This window comes from Chiroxiphia lanceolata, chromosome 5, assembly GCF_009829145.1.
Source record: "Chiroxiphia lanceolata isolate bChiLan1 chromosome 5, bChiLan1.pri, whole genome shotgun sequence".
Taxonomy (NCBI): domain Eukaryota; kingdom Metazoa; phylum Chordata; class Aves; order Passeriformes; family Pipridae; genus Chiroxiphia; species Chiroxiphia lanceolata.
The window spans coordinates 15,459,600-15,481,368 of NC_045641.1; the positions used below are offsets into that span (position 1 = coordinate 15,459,600).

The 21,769-nt window shown below is 35.4% G+C and overlaps 1 protein-coding gene across 2 annotated transcripts in view; it reads left to right on the plus strand.

Annotated features, from left to right (window-relative positions):
• Window positions 1–21,769, plus strand: part of CPNE8 (copine 8) — a 110,629-nt gene that overhangs the window by 46,144 nt on the left and 42,716 nt on the right. For both annotated transcript variants that reach the window (XM_032688406.1, XM_032688404.1), the window contains exons 10-16: window positions 1,455–1,496; window positions 7,949–8,024; window positions 10,828–10,881; window positions 13,704–13,765; window positions 17,435–17,481; window positions 18,146–18,327; window positions 20,283–20,410. In XM_032688406.1, the coding sequence (XP_032544297.1) occupies window positions 1,455–1,496; window positions 7,949–8,024; window positions 10,828–10,881; window positions 13,704–13,765; window positions 17,435–17,481; window positions 18,146–18,327; window positions 20,283–20,410 (591 nt within the window). The remainder of the gene's footprint in view (window positions 1–1,454; window positions 1,497–7,948; window positions 8,025–10,827; window positions 10,882–13,703; window positions 13,766–17,434; window positions 17,482–18,145; window positions 18,328–20,282; window positions 20,411–21,769) is intronic.

Sequence of the window (21,769 nt, forward strand, 5' to 3'; positions counted from 1 at the left end):
GATATTCTTAAGAATTTATTTTAATAATTTAAGTTTTCTTGCTGAGATGATTTGGCTATTTGAACACAGATTTGCATCATAATTCAGAACTTAAATCCCACTAAACCTTATGTAAATCTTAACTTAGTAGCGTGTCCTAACAATCTTAATAGTAACAGGTTTTGAAACCTGCAAGTAAAATAACGGTTCTCTAGGGAAAAAACTGTGATATTGCCTTTTTTTACTAAATTAAGTACGATTTCCTTTCAAAAGTCAAATACTTGGTGGGATAAAGTGGGTTTGGAGCTGTTCTTCACTTCATTCAACAAAATAACTTTCACTTTTATCAGCTTTCATTCTAAGGTAATTTAAACCCAAACTGAATTCCACAAGAGCTATAAAATATAACAAATGGTGTGGCCAGAACCTTTAAATTTGGGTTGGAAAGAGAAACATCCAGATAAAGTAACTCTTCCTTTACCTATTTTGAAATATCATAAAAAATGTGAAAACAACTATGTATTAATTTCTTGGTGTATACAATGTCAGCTGCTGATCAACCTTATCCCCAGAGAGTCCCTTCCTGGTAAAAAAAATATTCAGCATGTATTTGACTGTATGTAATAGGAGGGATGGGGAGCAGCTTCCTTGGAAGCACATTATAAAGTAATTGCTTAGATTTCTGTCCCTGTTCTTAATACCACTGACCTGATGACTTCATGTGAAACTGTTCTGAAGAATAAAGGAAAGTTAAGTTGTTGCTTAAAATGTAGGAGGTCTGGAGGTGTTATTTTTTTATCCCATGTTCAATTAATTTTAGGCCAGATAGGATTCTCTGTTACTGATTGTTGAATTGACTTATCTGTGTACACTTTCTGTAGTAAAAGGAGATAAATAAAGCTATATACTATCCCCATCCTCATGTATGTTTCCTGTTTCATTAATGATGATTGTGATAATAGGCTCTGTAGTATTTGCATTTTAAGAAATCCACTCTTCAACTAAATATGTAAAGTAAGACTGAACCTTTACATGGTAAATTTTTGTTTCCTACATTTTGTATGTTTCCCAGTCATCCCTGAAGCAAGAATAGTTAGAGCTGTCCTCAGAGGTTCACATAAGGAAACAGACAAAATGTGTTTTTAAAAACTGTGATAATACTTTAAGTTTTAAAGAATCATTTATTAAAAAACAGAAAATTCAGAGCATCAGCAAGCAAAATATACTGGCTAAACTTCCAGTGTGTTTCCTTAATTTCAACTGTATTTTATTAGTAATTTATGAAGATGTGTTGCATAACCTGAGTGATTGGCTATTTGCTATTTGCTGCCCTATGAGAAATGACTCAAAAATTCTGTTTTCTGGATTTGGCACAACTGATGCACCCATATGCCATTAAACTTAAAGGCAATGCAGGTACATTTTAACATATGTTTTAATAAGGTCCTGTTGTTGATTTATTTTTTTATTTTCAGGACAATTAAAGTAGAAGTGTATGACTGGGATAGAGATGGAAGGTAAGACATTAGTTCTGTTGTTAAACTTTAGGGTTATCTGTGCATAATTATACACATTTTAAAAAGTATAAATATTTAGTGTCCAGAACAGGATTAGAGAATGTTATTTACCAATATTTAGGGGTACAGGTATTAGGAAAAGAGTTCTGCTGTGATACAGTTATTTTTTATTTTCCAGTTGTGGTAAATACTGATGCCTATTTCAAACATGCTGTGTGTGTTATTTATCCGTGGAACAAACAAGATGGAATGCTTTATGATCTGTAAAATCAGTTTTGTGACGCTCATTATGTTACCAGTTAATGTGCCTGTATGAAGAGAGGCATCGTCTGTTTTATAATCTACTTTCTTTTGCTTAAAACACTGCTTTATAAACTGTTGCTTTTCAAGTATGACAAAATGCATGTGCCTGCAATTGCTCCTTCATAGTTGCCTAGATATTGCAATGTAGAAGCCACCTATTAATTGTCTTAATTTCAAATTGTGTTTGAATGTTCATTTCAATGTCTGTCTTTATCAAAATGTTGTTATAAGCTCTAGAGTTGGAAGACCTGGGTTTTATATAACTGCTGGAAAGAGGACGGTGGAATATCTCTGGACTTTCTGTTACTAAATTCTGGAGGGATATCTGCTATTATTCTGTACTGACTGTATATTTTTTTCTGAAGAAATTAGCCTTTCAAATTGCCTTTATTCTGATAAACAAGGTAGAATTACTTTTCAACACACAGATTGATACCTCCTATTCTTTTAAAAATGTCTGAGCTCGTATCTTAATACTTTGGTTAGAAACTCATAAATCATGGTACTAGAACTAAGAGTAATATAATAATATGTTGATTTCTATTTACTTTTAAGTTGGTCTGTCTTATTTATGTCCTATTAATCTTAATTTATATTTTAAAATATATGGATATGCACGTGCATTTTCATTTATAATATTATTTATTTTACAGTAATGTCTTTAATACTACCGATGCAATTTGCTTCTAGTATTATAGGTAATGGTATTGTGCTTCTGTGGCAATGGATCTTTTAACCATAACAGGCAAATTTATCCTGTGCTACCTTTCATTTCCTTGCTGACAAGATCCAAAAGCATATTTAGCTTTCTCAAATTATAATTTTGTCTTTTTGATTCCGTCATGAAGCCTGTTGATTTATAAGCATTCTTATCACATATTTGCCCTCTATAAATACCTGCTAGTGCAAATTCGTCCTTCTTAATCAGATGTTCCCTGGAGAGGAAAAATAACATATTCTGTCAATTAAAATAAGTGTATTTAAATTAACAAAGGCATATGCAAAAAATCACTACATCCCTGTTACAATTTCTGTTAGCATCCTTTCCTCACTGATATTTGCCAAATCCTTGAAAATTTGATATATTTGTACTTTTGTGTATAAGCTACAATATTTTTTGAAAATAAACTAACAATGAAAAGTTAATTATATTGCCAAGTTAATTAAAAATAAGGGTTATATTTTTTCAAGATATCAAGCCCCATATGCTGTTCCATTTTTTCCAAATTTGGTAAAATTAAGAAGAAAAGGAAGAAATCTGACAAATAATATGGTGTGACTGCAATTCTGAGTGAAATCTTCAACATACTGTGGATTTTAGGCAATCATTAACCTCTCTACTCTCAAACAGTTCGAAAGATTATCTGCTTTTGCTCATATCACAATTTGAATACCTATAAAATTAATATCTATAAAAACAAAATGTGAAGGATACTATTTACGTGTGTTCCTTTTTATTCTAATTGTATGAATTTTTTTTGCTTTCTGTCTTTTTTCAATTTAGAAACAGGCAGAACACCGACATCTTATATGTTAAATTCCTCTGAAAGATGAGACAGCACTCATCTCATGTAACTTCAGACAATGTAAAAATCAGACAAGTAGATTGAACTAATCATTTAAGCTACTTCAGTAGCTTACAGGGGAAAATGGTCTGATTGAATCCATCCTACCTGGAATGAGTTGGCAGTTGGTGGTGCTTATCACTTACTAGTGATCATAGTGAGAACCTAATGACCTAATTTAACTTTTCATTGCCAGGTGTATCTGGAATGAATCCCACTCAAGAACTACTCTAACAATTTTTTGTACAAGTCTGCTGTTACTCAGTTTATATTAATTTCCATTTTTGATGGACTCTTTCTATAAACAGTTGTTATACTAGCTGATCACCTCACTGTGCTAAATCTGTTTGCTCCAAAAATGTGCAGACTGGGCAGGGACAACCTTTGAAAGATTGCCTGCTCTCTAGATAGCAAAGCAAAATATACTGAATTTTGCAGGCTGTTCTGCAATCAGGAAGGAAACATTACTGTGCATATACTTGATTTCTGAATCTTGACTTGACCTGATTCTGACTTCCAGAGTCTTGACTAATAAGTTTTTTTCCCTTTTCCCCATTCTGTGTTATCTGTGTTTTGAAAAAAGAGGTACCACGTTGCTTTGGGTTGAGCTTCTTACTGTCATGTTCCTAAATTACATTCTTAAGAATAATTGTCATCATGTAATATCACTATCAAATATCTCATTTATTTTCAAACATCACTTAGAATTTCTTGACTGAAAGTAATACAGGCTCTTTGTAGCATTAACACTATTAAATATTAAAAGTTTTTTTGTCTCAAACCAGTTTTTGTTCAAAAATTGTCAAAATATGGACCACTTGTTCTAATTGATACCTTTTATTGTCACTAAGAGCTGTGACAAAACCCAAAATACTTGATGCTGTAAGAAGTCACAAAAGGTAGTTCTGTTACTTTGGACAAGCCCACTTGCGTGAAACAGTCATGAGGGTTTTTTTGAGCGTCCTTATCAGTGAGGTACTTGCAGACAGGTATAACAGAAGGAAAAAATAAGATAATGTGCAACTTCACATCATCAATACTCTGATGTTTTTATTTCTCTCTGAAGGCTTTTTCACTTAATTTCAGAAAAAAATATTCCTTAGCATACATGGTGCAAAAGCCATTTCATAGTCTTGATATGGTTGTTACGTACAAGAAGTGGTTTTTCTCGAGTTTTAAAGCTGTAAATATTGCTGTGCTAACCTGGGGCCACTGAACCATTCATCTGAGAATCTCAACACTGCAAAAGAGATTTTAAATCTCAGATTCTAGGCTCTTTCACCTTATTTTTTGTCCTCCCTTTTCATTCTCCTTCTCCAACTACATAGTTGATTTTTAAATTATTGCATTTTTCCCTTACTCATTGACGTATTTCTGATTATGATTGTTCTTTCCTCTACTTTTTTCCCTTTAGATAATTAAAAAATTCAAAGTTATTACAAGTTTGAAAGTGATTTTCAGCACTTCAAAACATAGGGCTAAAAGTGAAAGATTTAGGGAGATGGGCTACAAGCGATACTTTTGTGTTCTAAGAGTCTTTGGTTCAGTGTTCTAATATACCATTCATGGACAAAAGTCTGTATATCTAGGATTATTTGGTGTTAGGAGGACAAAGAGAATAACTATTTTGGATTCTCAGTCCAGAGACTAATAAGGAGATCCACTTGGTGAAGCGTGATCATTGATATTGGGAGGCATCAGTGCCTTGTTTTTCTTTGTTATACATCTGGCAAAGGTGAATTTTGCCCAGCAGGCACTCATCCTTCAGAGCCAGCCTAGGGAAGGGGCACACATCCAACCTGAATACCAAGTGTTAAGATCCAAGTTGATGATCTTTTAAGTGCAGAGATGATACTGGTTTTATATGCTCATAGCTTTTTAATGTGATTATTTCAGAGGAATTATATCTTTCTAGCTCAGGTCTTGTCAGTGTTTGCATATAGCCACAAGGAAAGGAGACTTTCCAGTGTCTCTTAGAATTAAAGAAGCAATTACTTTTAAGCAGTATCGATTTTTTTTGGCTCCCCAGAGACAGTCCTGTCTAGAATTGCTTATGTTTCCTGTTTGCTACAGCATGTTTGTAGGTAGTCATTAAGCTATTGTTTGAACTTCTGCCTTCGAAATATACAAGCTCACTTGAAAATATAAGGTTAGAACTGTTACAAAAGGGAAAGGTTCCAGTTTAACCAATATGCGTTTTTGTCCAGTACCATGGCTACCCAAGGTTAAATACACCTTATGTGCTCCAGGCCACACAGAACTCAAGTACCATAGCATGTATGGATGGCTTCCTCTGTTCCCTGGTTAAATAGCATTGCAGTCTGGAGAGCATTTCATCAAAATATGTTTCTTAAGAAAAGTCTTTGTCTGTCTTGGAAGCAATTTCCTTATCTCCAGACTGAAAGGGGAGTGTTTCATGGCAGGTGGTCTGTTCTGAAACTGACTAGTCAGGAGTATCTTCACCATATAGTATTTCACAAACTTACTTACAGAATGCTTTACTTATTTCGTGTGCATTAGCATGATGACTGGACCTTTCAGTTGTTTGATTTACATATTTTGTGATTCATGCTGATTTCAGAAAATGAGATTTATATTTGAGGTGTGATTTTGTTCATTTAATTTCATTTCATTATGAACAAAGTGAAAGAAATTTCACGTTGTTGTGGATTGTTTCAATTTTTCCTCTTCTTGCAACATTCAGATTTATTTAAATTTGCTGTTAATATTTATAGCTTAATTAGAAGTGCGCTGCATTTCTTAAAAAAACAAGTTTTACAAGTCGCAAAGTAATAAAACTTTGACTTCCTATTCTAGTTTACCATTGGAGGGAAAGTAAAAAAGATAGTTTCATAGCTCGCCAGATGTGGAGGCAGCATGTAGAGAAAATACAATGCCTTGCTAGGGCACAGCTGGGAAAATTTGGAGCAGCAGTGAGCAAAGTTCAACTGGGCAGAGTGGAGAATGGGAACAGGTCTGGTAACTTTGACAGGAAGCTGAACATGAGCCAGCAGTGTGCCCAGGTGGCCAAGAAGGCCAATGGCATCCTGACCTGTATCGGGAACAATGTGGCCAGCAGGACCAGGGAAGTGATTCTTCCCCTGTACTCAGTGCTGGTGAAGCCACACCTCGAGTACTGTGTCCAGTTCTGGGCCCCTCAGTTCAGGAAGGATATTGAGGTGCTGGAGCAGGTCCAGAGAAGGGCAACAAGGCTGGTGAAGGGACTCGAGCACAAGTCCTGTCAGGAGTGGCTGAGGGAACTGGGGCTGTTTAGCCTGGAAAAGAGGAGGCTCAGGGGAGACCTCATCACTCTCTACAACTCCCTGACAGGAGGTTGTAGCCAGGTGGGGGTTGGTCTCTTCTCCCAGGCAACCAGCAGTAGGACAAGAGGGCACGGTCTTAAGCTGTGCCAGGGGAGATTTAGGTTAGATATTAGGAAGAAATTTTTTACAGAGAGAGTAATCAGACATTGGAATGGGCTGCCCAGGGAGTTGGTGGAGTAACCATCCCTGGAGGTTTTTAAGATGAGACTGGATGTGGCACTTAGTGCCATGGTCTAGTAACCACAGCAGTGTTGGATCAAGGGTTGGACTTCATGATTTCAGAGGTCTTTTCCAACCCAATTGATTGTATGATTCTGTGACTGCTGGAAGGTGTGTAGCTGACCTGAGGTACTCACCCCTGCATTCGCTTCCACTCCAGGTACCCGAGACATATGAACTCACAGATCAGTCACTTCTGGCACAGAAACCTTGCGGTTTCTGTGCCCCAGTTCCCTGACCCCAGTCTGGCCTTTCTCAGCAATGCTTCATCCACTACACTCCCTCTGGCCACTCTGCTCACAGTGGGTCCTTGGCAACATGCCAACCCCTGTTTAAGTGTTGACAAAGCAGTTTTCAAAATGTGAATGACAGCACAGGAGTGCCAAATGTATTCTTGGAGCAGGAGTAGAATTTAGAAAGAAGTTTGATAGCCACTGCTTTGCTATTAGGTTAAGATATGCTTTCCAGTGGTGTCTAATACCATAAGCTGAGTAGCCTCAGTGGGTTGCTTTTCTCCTCACAGATGGGAAATAAGTTTTGGGTCTTTCCCTTAAATTTGGGTACCATTCAAATGTTATGTTACACAAACTGGTAGGGCTGGTCTTTTCTGGTTTAAGTTACTTTTTTTTTTAATCCCCTTCTCTCATATGGTCTCACACATAGTTCAGAGTCTGTAGTGCCAGTGGTCGTCCAGTGAGGAAATGGTGATAGTCTTTGGCAGCCCACTCTATTTTTTCAGATTCTGTAAGCTTCCTTTGGGGTCAATCACTGATTTACAACATAGTCCTCATTGTGCAGCAATGAGCAAAAGCTGTCAAGAAGATTTAATCTAATATTTTCCACCTCTACATTTGTATTACTAATAGAGTGAACACACAACAGAGGGAGAAATAGAGATTTTTAAGCAAATTGTATCTGTTGCCATTGCTCCTTTCTTGGGTGTCGGTTCATATTGACCATGCTTCTCTTTTTCATAAATAGTTAAAATACATGTTTAAATTACTAAATGCTATGTATTTGAAACCCTTTTTTTTTTATACAGCCATGATTTCATTGGAGAATTCACAACAAGTTACAGAGAGCTGTCAAGAGGGCAATCTCAGTTCAACGTGTATGAGGTAAGTACTGTGAGTATTTACTCTCTTTCAGGAAATGAATGAGAAAACAACAGTGGAAAACATTGAAAGCAATGGAAAGATATTCTTGCCAATAATGAGAAGACAAACCTGTGTGGCTGTAGCATGTTTTTTTCTGTATAGTGTGCAGATCTTTGTCATTCCTTAAGGTATTCTTTAATTGGTCTCAGATTACTGTCATTAAACCTAGTTGTTTTGTCAACTTTCATAATGGTTGACAAATGGTTTAGGTAAGCACTAATGGAAGGAAGGGGAGATAGTTTCATAGCTCGCCAGATGTGGAGGCAGCATGTAGAGGAAATACAATGCCTTGCTAGGGCACAGCTGGGAAAATTTGGAGCAGCAGTGAGCAAAGTTCAACTGGGCAGAGTGGAGAATGGGAACAGGTCTGGTAACTTTGACAGGAAGCTGAACATGAGCCAGCAGTGTGTGCTCCAATTGTGTGCTGCAATTTTGTTTTAAAGATGAGCAAAGGTGCTGCTGTGCAGAGCAGGACAAAGACATGTTTGTTTTTTTTTTTATTTAGATCCAAGATCAACCCCAATGTTACTGTAATTTACAGAAGTTTCCTATGGATAGTGTCACAACACAGATTACTGTATGCAGTGGAAATGTCCTCTTGTGTTGTGACTCCTACCCTACTATGAATATTCAGTCATAACATCTTAAGTGATTTTTCAGTTTCTTAAATATAGTATCAATATCATACTCCCAGCATCAGCATACATTTCCTGAGCATCTTATGTTTGCCTCCCTACATTGCAGTCCTCCATGTACTGCTTCTACTTGATTAGTCCATACAGTATCAGAACAAAAGAGACTGAACAAATTCTTTTTAAAATGTTTTGCATTTACAAACTGACCCGGGGCAGGTAGAGAAGTTTGTGTTTGAGTGTCCCATATTTTCAGATTAGAAAGAATCTGCTAGAGCAAGCTCTTTTTAGTTGAACTTTTTTTAATAGGTAAGAGTTCATGTAGCTTCCTAGGTTCCTGCAGGGGTGTAAGACTTTCAGAGGCTAAAAAATGTTGTTTAATTTATAAAGTTATTTGAAATTTGAAAAACTACATCAATATTATAACAATTAGAATACCTAGAATTATAGGAGAGAAACAAGCTGTTGTTTAATTCATCTTTGCTCCCAAGTAGATGCCTTTTTTCCCATGATATTTCACTTAAAGCTCTAGTGTAGTTCCTTGCAATTATTAAGAAGCCAGTTGTCAAGTTACCTGAAGCAGAAAGTTCAGATGAATCTCCTTTTTGGCATTTAATGACTGCTGGCAAGCAATATGCTGCTAATTCAGGCCTGACCATTGAATTCTGGAGAGCAGTGAATGAACTGCCATAGGGCAGGCAGGCAGTCTGTTACCTTCATTTCTCTCTTCCAGACAATTGTCAGCAGGACTCGCTTTCTGGCTAAGGTTTTGGTTCAACAAGAGTTACTGCACTGTTTAATAACACAGATATAATCCATTGCTTGCCAGTCAAAGCACAGTTAAATTGAGGGGAGGAGTTACTTGGGATTTTTTAAGTGTTAAAGGGCTTATATGCATGTAAGGGAGTAAAAACTTTGAAGAATACTTACTGTATAACAGTGTGCCATACTGGAGGGAAAGAAAGAGTCACTTGTTTAGCCTGTTTGGGAAGACCTCAAATGATAGTTATCTGTTCCTACCTTACGTTTCACGGCTTTTCTGTGTTGTGCAAGGAGTAGGATCTTTAAATGTAATTTCATTTTGGTTAAGAGGTGAGAATTTTTGGAAGACATGTATTTCTATTTTTTCCATTTTCAGGCAAAATAGTTTAAGTATTTTACAGCAGATAAGTGACTAACATTTCAATGGGGAATGTTCTAATTCCTTATCATTTGCAGAACATCTGCGAGTAGTTTACAGTAAAACTTGGCAGTAAGCCACAAGGATTTAAGTTTCCTAGTTATACAGTTGAGCGACCTAATTACCAAAATAATGTTTTGCTTCTAATTCCATGTGCATTTCTGAAAAATGCAGGAGTACATTTTAATGTATATGTAATGAAATTGTCTGAGACTTGCCTTTGAATGGGTAGGTACTCATAAGGAATACAATTTTTATTGTTGGCTACAATGAGAAATTTTATAAGTGTAGGTTCCAGACATTCAAGAAAACTGTTTAATGCTTTGCAGTCCAGTTCTATGAAGATTCTTGTGTATGGGGAGTGCATTGAGCCCCCACAACTCCACAGTCAGATGGTGGTCTTTGCCATTTTCATGAAATTACTTGTGACACAGTATGATCTGTGCCCCCAGTGGCTCTTCCTGTCAACAGATCTGTCATTGCATCAGATACAGAAACTGGGAGTAGAACAGCTCACATGTTTCTCAGATAAATACTGATGAGAAGATGGAAATAGATTAACTGGATTGTGAAGAGGTGCATTGTGAAATGACAAAGTAGTGACACAGGACACTGAAACCCTGGAATCAGGAATGCAGAAAAATGCAGAATCTTGTGAAAATTCAAAGTGTTTGAGCACTCAGATATAATGAACGTTCTCACCGCTGTTGCCCCAGTCCCTTATTTGTCAAATGTGAACACCAGCACGGACTTACCTGACAGGTACCATGAAGATAAATTTGCTGTTTTTCAACATGCATATATCCCAGCATCTAGATGCATAGGTAATGCAATCTTATGTAAATAAACTGAGAATCCACTGAAAATAGACTACGTTCTGCTTTGAAAATATTGTAAACACTTATCTTTATGTTAGATCCCACTGCTTTGATGTTTGTATCTGTGTTTCTAGGTAATAAATCCAAAGAAAAAAGGAAAAAAGAAAAAGTATGTTAATTCTGGAACAGTAAGTAAATATATTTTATTTATATATTCTACTGGATGCTTTTCTTTTTGCTTGAAACAGTGTAGCTGACTTGTAGTGCAACAGGATTAGAATAGAACCTTTTGTGAAGGCCACAATAACTATTAACTGGTACACAGCATTTATTTTCAGGGTTTTTTTTAATTTGAAGAGTCTGATAAAAAATGTGTCCACATGTGCTCTTAAGTTGCTTATGGCAACAGGTTTTTTTTTAAATATATGTTGAAAGATCTGTTAGTATTGTTTGGGCTGAGAGTTTATTGTCCTTTTGGTTGTATTGCATGTTCTGTTCTCATGTTTATGAACCATTTGCTAGCAAAGCAAATATTTCCCTTCAGCACTTTCTCATCTTCCACTTCCTGGTATCTGTGATATTCAGAACATAATTTACAAAAAAAAAAAAAGAAGATAAAAATTGAAGATTTGTATATTGAAAAACCTAATCAGATATATGTTTTTTGAAAACACATCCAGCATGTGGGTTTCTTCCACATGAATAGTTCCACTGAAGTCAGTAGGGCTACTTCTGCACAGAACCATAGCCTTGAAGGAATGTTTTGACATTCTTGCATTCTTGTGTAGATCTGTTCATCAGTAGGAAAATAAATACTTGATTTTCCATCTCTGCTTTAAATTGTAAAAAATAGGCAGAAACAGCTTGCCCATTAAAATTTACCATGCAGTATCTAATTCGTTTTTTTTAGCATATTCCTTTTACTAAAACCTATCATGTTAAAATAAAGTTCTATTATGCTAAATTAGTGAGTTAAAAACTTATGTAAAGTGATTATTTTCAACCAACGCTAAAAGTGTACTCAAAATTGTAGGTATGAAATCTGGCTTAGGATACAAAAGAGCAAAAAAACGTTATTTCATGTTCAATTTTTCAGTTAATTTTGATTTAAGATATTTTAACATCTTCACATGTATCTGTTTCTATTTGAAAGAACATATTTTACCCATGTTTGAACAGACAAAATCTTGTTATTCTTTTCTTCTGATTGCATAAAAATTTCCAATAAACAATTGTTAACAATTTTCTTTCCTTTGTCCTTCTCTACCAGTGTTCTCTTCTGTTGGTCTTTTTCTTTATCAAGTGATTTTTGTCCTCATTTGCCCTTACTTCTACTAGTCCTTCAGGCTTCCCTTATGCTTCTCCAAATGGTCACTTCCTTTCGTGTTTGCCTGCAGTTGTGTTTTTCTTCTCCTCGTTATTCACCCAAGATATTCTTCATCCCACAGATTTCTAAATTTTCAGGCCAGGTACCAAGACTGTCATTCTCACTAATAGGAAGTGAACTACTAAGGAGAGCTTAAAGTGGATATAGATTACTGACTGCTATCTTACTGCTGCTTTACATACAGTACACATCTCAATTTGTTATTATTTATGGGGTCATTTTAAATTGAGACAGACAAATTGCATAGTAAGGGTAAATGTTTCAGAATGCAGGATTAGTTTCAAGTAAAGCCTAGTAATAAACTTAAAAATTCACTGGATAAAACATGACACGTTGGTAGTCATTTTCTATTTGGAAGTAAACCCTTTGGCCACTTTGGGAGTTGTTTTCTTTCCATTTTTTACCTTTTAACATCAGATACACTGAAAACATTTGCTTAAATTAATTAGGAACAAGATGACCAGCTGTAAGAACAGATGAACTGTTAATATTACTGTGTCCAGTGGGAAAATGCGTAGAAATTTCAGTCTTATATGCAAGTCTGTGTTACTGATAGCCTGGTCAAACTTTGTCATGGTCTTCTGTTCTCAACTAGAGCATTTTAAACTTTGCTAGTCCCTAAAAATCAGAGAGGACCTGTGACAAAGGAAGTAGGATAGAAGACAGAATCTCATTCTGAGTCTAAGTTTACAACATAGAAGTATTTTAAATGTTTATATTTTGCTGCATGTGGAGGTAAATCAAATTTGGTGACAAACTTCCATCTCATTTCTATTCCTTGTATCATTATCAGTGGATTTCCTTTGAGTAGTTACTTAAGCAGTTTTCATTGCTTGCCTGCTGGACTTACACTGTGAGAGAGTTTTGTGTCACTCTGTAAATAAAATTAAAATAATTTGAATTTTTTGTTTCGTAAATACTGCACAGGATATGAAGATTTTAAATGATGGATCTTTTCCACTAGAGTTTACACTTCTGTGACTCAATTGCTGAAAATGCCAGCAACACCTTTAGATGAATTTCTGTGTTTTGAATCTATATAATTTCTGAGTGATAAATGCTGTAACTGAAGAAATTTCTTATCTTTGTATTTATATATATATATATATATAAAAACTTATTTTTTTATATGTTTCATATATGTGTGTAATTTACTAGATTTTTGCATCCTTGGCTTGCATCAATACTCAATGCCACTTTTAATGCGAGATGAGTAATTACATAAATGATTGTAATTGAGTTCTTTAAACAGTGTTGAAGTGCTCATAAAATAGGTGCATTTTCATTTAGCCTCTAGTATTCATTTGTAGATGTAGTACACAGTGATCAGAAAATATGTATGTGGTAGCCTGCTCTGGAATACAATCTTCCATTGCTTACCTTTCCTTATTAAAAAAAAAAACCAAAAAGGCAACTGTAGTAGACTTCCCAGTTTGTCTCTTCCCTTTCAAGAACTACCTATTGAAATTATTTAATATCTTTTTTAATCTTCTTTCTTCCCCTAACACTGTAGGAAATTACATCTTAAGGACAGAACTCCGAAAACATTGTGCTTATGTCTCTACTTGTTCAACTGGGAAACACACAATAATTCATGTCTGACTCTCTTTTGTTTGCTTTCAGGTGACATTGCTTTCCTTCCTAATTGAAACAGAAGTTTCATTCCTTGACTATATTAAAGGCGGGTATGTGATTGGCATCAAACCTTTCTTGTTTTCACAGTCTCATTATAGTTCACTAATAATTTTTTTATGTACTTCACATATGATCGCTCTAAGTGGTATCTGTAAGGAGTATTGTTTCCTCATTTTAGAGGCTGTACTTTCCTACATAGAACCTGTAGATAGCTACTGACTTTGTGGAACCTCACTTACAATGTTGGAATTGGTATTGATAAAGACTGATCAGCCAGAGAAATTCCACTTAAGCTTTTTTCCACTCTTTTTACAAAAAATGAATATGATTCAGTAGAATGCTCTGTGTTTAAAAGTATGAGCAGTAATACTTATCATTTATTTATCTTATACAGAATCTTCTTTGGTGATTCATACTATTATTTCTATGTACATCGCAGTGAAAACTATAGAAATACTTATATAAAATCTTACCTTTCTTTCTGCAGTATATGCAGTTATGTAAACATGACAAGGAGACTCAGAGTCAGAGTTATTTTCTTGGCTTCTCCCTTTTTTTGTTTGTCTGATTTAATGTTACTGTGTATCAGTTGCAGTCCAGTTGACAGATTTTGAAGGAAGAGGGAAGAGAAGATTTTGTCATTAATCAGTCTGTTTTCCCATCAAGTATATCCTCCAAAATTGTTTTTTTAGTTCCCTGTTTTTCTTCCATTTATTTAGAAAACACTGATTCTGCAATAGACACAATATTTGCTCTTACATAAATGGATGCTTATGAAACACTTCATGTTCAGAACTTTTATTGTAATTGATTTGAGGTGTCTGGAATTAATACTGATTTAGTGGAAATCTTGACAGCTTTAATTGTAACAAATTGGGAGTACAGTATTGATTTCATTTATGTTTCAAGTCTGCATCTCTTTAATTGGGATATTCCATTATCAATATCATCAATATGACAGTTGTTTTCTTAAAGAACTTTGGAGAATGAAATAGAAGTTTGTCCATAAATTCTTATTTTGTTTTACTACATAAGACTCGATTTTATAGCAGTATGGTGGGAAAGAGGTGAATGTTTCTTTTGCATCTGAATATTACATCAAGTGGTGCCATCTTAATAGCAGGCTTTCCTTACATTTTGATACTTAATCACGTATTTTGCTACAGTGACCTTCCCACATTTAAAATAGGTACATTGTGATAAAAATAATGTATATTTCAAAATCATATTTCTCCTGCCACTTAGCAGTTAATAACATATTCCTATCAAAACACCTCCAAATGTATGAATAAGCTCAGGAATGTAAGGGATACAACCTTGAAAAGAAATGCAGTTGAATTTAAGGAATGACTGTCAAACCTAATTTATAGTCTGCTCTTTTTTTTACCTGGAAGAGAAAGAGACACCAGGAACCACAAAGCTCCAAGATTTAGTGAACAGAAAAGATATTTCTGTGCAGAAGTTTCTGGCCTTTTTGACTTACGAGAATAATAAGCGAACTGGGCATTTGTAAATCAATAAAATTCAGGAGCTGAATCTTTTTGCAGCTCAAAAATATTGTCATGTCTTCTGTCCCAGCGTAGTGGAAGATAAGAGAAAGTATTTTCCTCCCATCATGTTAAAAGCCTTACCTTCATCCAGGTTTTTGGAAATGAATACCCACACCTTTTGGATTCAAAAGGCTTTGGACATACATTTTTAACTGAACTGTCTTGAATCATTGATGGTCAAAATGGAAACTCAGAACTCCTTTCATGACAGCTGTTTAATCCAGAGAGTACACCATATAACATAATGGGATGCATATTTGATGTTCAGAAGAGACCTGGCATGAGAAACGGTCACACAGCAAGGGCTACCATAGCTTTGTATTTTGGAGGCTTTGCCATGTATTTCTTGGAGAATATTAGGGAGCAATAAGACTATGTAAGAGAAAGATCTGATGGAGACTTCATCTGAAAAATCTTCTGTATGTTGATACGGCATTTGGCCAAACAAGCATCTGCAAAGGGGAAATTATAAAGTAACTGTTGCTAGGGACTTAAATGCCATGGGGAGAATGGAGCCTCTTGATAGTGTGAGTTACTCCATTAGCCCTGTTGCAGAGTTCTGCACAGTAAGTGATCCTCAAACCTTCAACTGCTCCCTCCTGCTTACAGACCAGCTGGTTGTCGTTCTGAAGCCACAGGAGAAAATCCATGTTTCTTTCCAATGTACTGTTTAAAAACTCGTAATCGTTACAAATGCTATCAAGCCTAGTCCAAAGCTACATTCAAGCTTAATTTGTTCCCTTATACATATCAGTGCTGATGGAACTGCTATTGAAAGACGATAGGTTTCACTTTGCTCTCTCAAAAAAACCCAAACAAAATGGTTGCTCTGTGGTTGTGAGGTGAGGAATACTGTTCCTTTTAAGATACTTTCTTCATTTCTTGTGGAATATAGGGTAAAATGACCTGTCCACTGATGAAGTAGATCATGTCTTTCTATACCAACTAAATTCACAGTGACACATTCTTCAGCATGCTGAAGGATTTCTGTACTTGATGTACCTGACATGTAGTGCTTGGAGTAGTCTTGTTTTACTCTTCAAACACTGCACCACACTGAAGCTCTTAAAATTTAAGTACAGGGAGATTATAGCCCAAAAGCAGTTTTTCTTGGCAATGCCAATCATGACTCTAAGCATAAATTTAGGAATAGTTTTTATTAGTGTTATGATAATAATAGTTGTATTAATAACTATAGTTCTTAATTATTATAGTTATTATTATGTTATACGAGACTTTTTTGTTGTTTTTCCTAAATTCTTCTTACCTGAGGAAGACAACTTTCCTGCACAGTATATTGATTGTGGTAGAAAACTAGTTGACATGCGCTTCCTAAATCTTTCTCCTTACGTCTAACTGACAGTGCAGAAGGACATTGTGATTAGGAAGCCACGGGGTCTGACATGTGAGTACATATAAAACAAAATCTGACTTGTCATGCCATTAAAATTTTTTTTTTGTGAAACTGCATAAAGTAGGATGCAGAAGTACTAGCAGAAAACTTCCCTCATAAAGCTCAGGCCTCTGAACTTTTCAGAGACTGAAGCAGTTTTCACTGGCTTTATTTTTTGTTGTTGTTGAAGTCCATATTGAGGTCACAGCATTTTGAGACATATTTCGGGATTCCAGTGTTCCAAGGACTCTTCTTGATACTGTGGACATTGGTAGGCTTTTGCTTAATTTTGGAGACAGTCCACCCATAATACAACTTAATTTGTGTTAGCCTTGATCGGTATAATAAGGTGATTCTATGTGAATCTTTTTTCATACACAGCTTTCAGTGAAATAAATAGTATTTTCTCTGGGCACATCAAGTTATTTGAACAGTGAAACCACTACTGCAAGGACATGTGTCAGATTGTTGATGTTTAATCTGAGTGCACATGAGTTAAATCTTATGGAAGTTAATTATCTTATTAGTGATTTAGAAATTTTCATAAAAAATTAAAAAAGGAAGGATGGAGTCAAGTAACTGTTTTCAGTGTGTTAATAAAATAGTGTTTGGTAACCCTTGGCTAGAACCTTATATAAGAGTACTTTCAGTGTTTATTTCCTGTATTAGAAAGTCAGTGACCTATAGTTTGTCCACAAATGATGTTACCATCTCTTGTTTATTTTCCTACATAATAGTACAACTATTAATAAGACTTGTGTTTGCTTTTTCTACAGAACCCAAATCAATTTCACAGTTGCTATTGATTTCACAGCCTCAAATGGTAAGAATAAAAATAAACATCTTGTATATCTTGTAAACATCTTGTGCTGTCATCAGTTTTAAGTGTACTTATGTGTGTATTTGTGTCTGTATCAGTATTCAGCTGGCACCACCTGGACTCAGGATTCCATTTTGCTGAGCAATAGACTAGAGGCCAATTCCCATCTAGAAAAGCTGGGCAAATAAAATATATAGAAGTTGGAAAAGCTACATATAAAATTGAATGAGTAGGAACTGTTTGCAAGTGTACTTTCTGATTATTATTTTTTGGTTTATTTATAACTACTGAGAGAAAACTTATAAGATGCCATTGAGATGGGCAAAAGAAAAGAGTTTCAGGTGGAGTGAGGCTGAAGTGGGGTGAAGCAGAGATAAATTGTGATCCTCTTCCAAAGCTGCTTTCAGAATGTCATAATACTTTTGTAAATTTCATCTTAAAAGTGTATATCATGTTATAAATGACACAAATCTACAAGTTTCTTGCTGCCCTTTCAATGCTGAAACACAGCTATTACTGTTAAAATGTGTTCAGAACTACTGAAAAACTACTACTATTAAAATGTATTCAGAAAACTGCATTTTTACCTGATACAACTTACCTTTTTTAAGAGAGAAAATTCTGAAGGGATTCAGTTTAAAAGTAAATCTGATCCTTACTTCAACAGGTAACCCTTCACAGCCGACTTCACTGCACTACATGAATCCCTATCAGCTGAATGCTTATGGCATGGCACTGAAGGCTGTAGGTGAAATAATTCAGGACTATGATAGTGATAAAATGTTCCCAGCTCTAGGTTTTGGAGCTAGACTGCCTCCTGATGGAAGAGTATCACATGAATTTGCACTGGTAAGTAAATAAATATTTATATATTGTTAGAATTTCTTTACTACAACAAATTTTTGGGAGTTAAGGCTGTACTCTTGAGCAGTCACTGGACAAGTAAAGAACAGAGATTGTGATAATTATTCTGTGCTAACTCTAGGCAGTTGTTTCAGAATTTTTCATCATAGTGAAGTTACTGAGAGAAATCCAGAGTCAAGAACTCCCTGTAGGCCAAAAATGGCAATAAAGAAAAGTAATTATCTTTAACTTCAGCTGTAGCAGCATGAGAAACAGACACTCGAAAGACTTCAGATTGAAGCTAATCTATCTTAAGAAGCGAACAAATCATGAGCCAAGATAATATTTCATTATTGTTGTTATTGTTCTGTCTTATTTTCTGTCATCTCTTTATCTTTGACAGGCTGCTAGTTTAGAGACATAGGGATAGCTAAGTGGACTATTAGCTAAGGTGACAAGAACAAATCTGAGATTGATCCATATGTCAGTTAAATTACAAACCTAAAATCTACCAGGATTTGCCAGAAAGATTGATCTGGTATAACTGATACTTGTGATTAGTGTGGATATTTTATCTACTTGCTTATTTGAAGGTTTTTGTTCTTCTCAGAGTAGGACAAAGTTGTCAGAATTACAGCAAATGTAGGTGTATCAGGTGAGTTTTCATAAGATAGCAGCAAAGACATGGCAGAAGATTGGTGACTGTAGGTGTATATTTCTTCTGTCAGCCTGTGCTAGAAAACAATGCCATATCTTACCTCAAGGAATGGTTTTCCACATAGGAATTTAAAACAGGTGCAATTGCAGATACTCATTTAAATCACAGACTTTTTGAACTTTGTGTAGCAAGTTCAAACATATTGATACATATTTCAGTTCTAAGGGTGTTTCTAAAATTAATTTAGTCAATTTATGTGCCGTTGTGGTGCTTTTACAGAGGAAAAAGCACCACATACATATTATATATGCATACGCAATATATATAATATATATATATTTCCTTCCTCCATATGTAAAAGATATAGGATATATAGGTATCACCAATGTAATGCTAAGCAGTGTTTTCAGCTCTCTCTTTTAATGTTCTAGACCAATTCCATGAAAAACTTGCTTTGGTTTTGTAGATTCTGAGGCAGGTACACTCTACCTCAGACTGAGATACTGGCACACTAAACCAGTGAGATGTTGGCACTTGAAGGAGAGTAAGGTGATTTGAAAGATTTTGAAGCCTTACATAGATCAATTGTCTAGCCTGGCATGGGTCATAAATCTGGAATGTAGCTTACATGTTTGTATTGACACCTGTAAATAGGTATCCTCATTATATAGTCATTATGGAGATCGATAGTAAAATGCCTACCCTAAGAATTTACAGTACAGCCATTCTGTGGGCTCTTAATGAGAAAATTCTTTTCTTCTTCTGCTTATACTAGGTCAAAAATAATTTTTCCAGTGCAGAAATATTGTACCAAAACAATGAGGAATTTATAGTTTACCTTACATTCTCATAGTGTATGAACATTAGGGTCTGGCTACCATTTCTACTTATTCACATTTTTAAATAAGAAATCACTGAGCCTGAACTGTGCTCCTAAACATGATTCTAGTTTTACATCTGACCTGTAATTCATACCTTAAATCCACACAGGAAAATGCCTGTTAATGTTGTGCGTATGCAAGAGTGTTTAATTACACTTAAGATGCTATTTATGTCTAGGAACCAGTCCCAGTGATTCAGACTGCATGTAACATGAGGCTGCTAGAACCACCTTCCCTAGACAGTTAGCACTCACAAGCAGGCGTGGCACTTACACTGGGCATTTGTAGTGAACTCTTTGAATAGATCCTAGAATGCTTAGGTCTTTGCCTTTTAAGAATATACACTGGGTAGTATTCATTAGCCTACATAATTTTTACTTCATAGTTACTTTCAGTGATTAATCATCTCTTATTTTCATTAGAATGGAAACCCTCAAAATCCATACTGCCATGGAATTGATGGTGTAATGGAGGCATATTACAGGAGTCTAAAATCTGTACAGCTTTATGGACCAACAAACTTTGCTCCTGTAATTAATCATGTAGCCAGGTAAGCATCACCACAGGTACTTTGCAGAAACTTCTTACTGTCATATAAAAGCATATAAAAACCTGACAGTTACATGATGCAAAACATTGAAAAAGGTATTTACAGTTGTTTATTCAGTCGAACGTGATTAACTTGTGTTGTTGAGTAGGTTTGAAGACCACATGCTAGTATTATGCAGAATTTCATCGCTGTTTAAAAAGAAATAGAAGTGATCTGGTTGATCTTAGCAGAAATCATAATGAAAGAAAATTTTTGAGATCATTCTGTCATGTTTCTTTTCTGTCTTTTAGAGCATGGAGTTATTGCCTCACAGAAAATGCAAGAATCTGTCCAAAAAAGTTACAAAATCTAAGTTTTTTTAGGCATACATAGTTCCTCTAATCTCAGAATTTCCAAACCGTCAACAAAATCTTCAAGGTCTCTCTGTGCCAACAATTCCCAGCTGGTAGCAGTACTTTTAAGGCAGTAGTACAGCAGTCACCATTGGGGAGCAGTGGTGCTGTGTTATGCAACACCTCATCTAACTTCTGAAAGTAAAGCCCTTCTTGTGTTATAGAAGTTTCTTAAGAAGGATAATGTTGCCTTATGTTGGCAGATAAGATCTTGGCTTAGAATCTTGAGATCAAGATCTTGACAGTATAATACCTCCATGAATTTATATAGGAAAGTGATGTGGCTTAGATGATTTAGCCGAATAACTACCTGAATAGATTTGATTTTATTTATAGACACAGAGAAAGAACTAATGTTTACAAAATAAGGCAGTAGGGCTGCGTAAATAATCGTACTGTTAATGTTTTATTTATGAGCTTGCAAAACAGCTAATTGTTGTAGCTATTTATTTACTATCTGGTTTTGCAGTTGTTAGTTCTACAGACCAGTAAAAAAATAATTTGTAAATTCTATAGTGCAAAGAATTTTCTGTGGATGGTTAGATAGCTATTTCAGTTGTTTTTCATTAGGATTAGTTGTTTCATCTTCAGATCATCCCATTAAAATTATGTACATGCATATTAAATTGCTTGTCATTCGCAAGTAACTATCACCTTTAATCACCTTTGTACATGATCTCTCCAGTAGCAGTTTTCCATATATGTGGCATTTGGCATCTGCATTAGCCACGTTATCTGAAAATCTAACCCATCGACTTTTCTGGCTTTTTCTTCTTCTTCAGAACTGGTCGTATCAGCTGAGGTGTCTGGTTCAGAACTTGGCAATTAACCTCCAACCTGCTGCTTCTTGCAAAAATTGAAATTTTTGATCTAGTGTTACCAAAGCATTGGCATAAATTCAGTTCCTTTTCTCCCCAGTTGTTTCTCAGGAATATTTGTCAACTTTTGCAGAGTAGCAGGAGCCTGT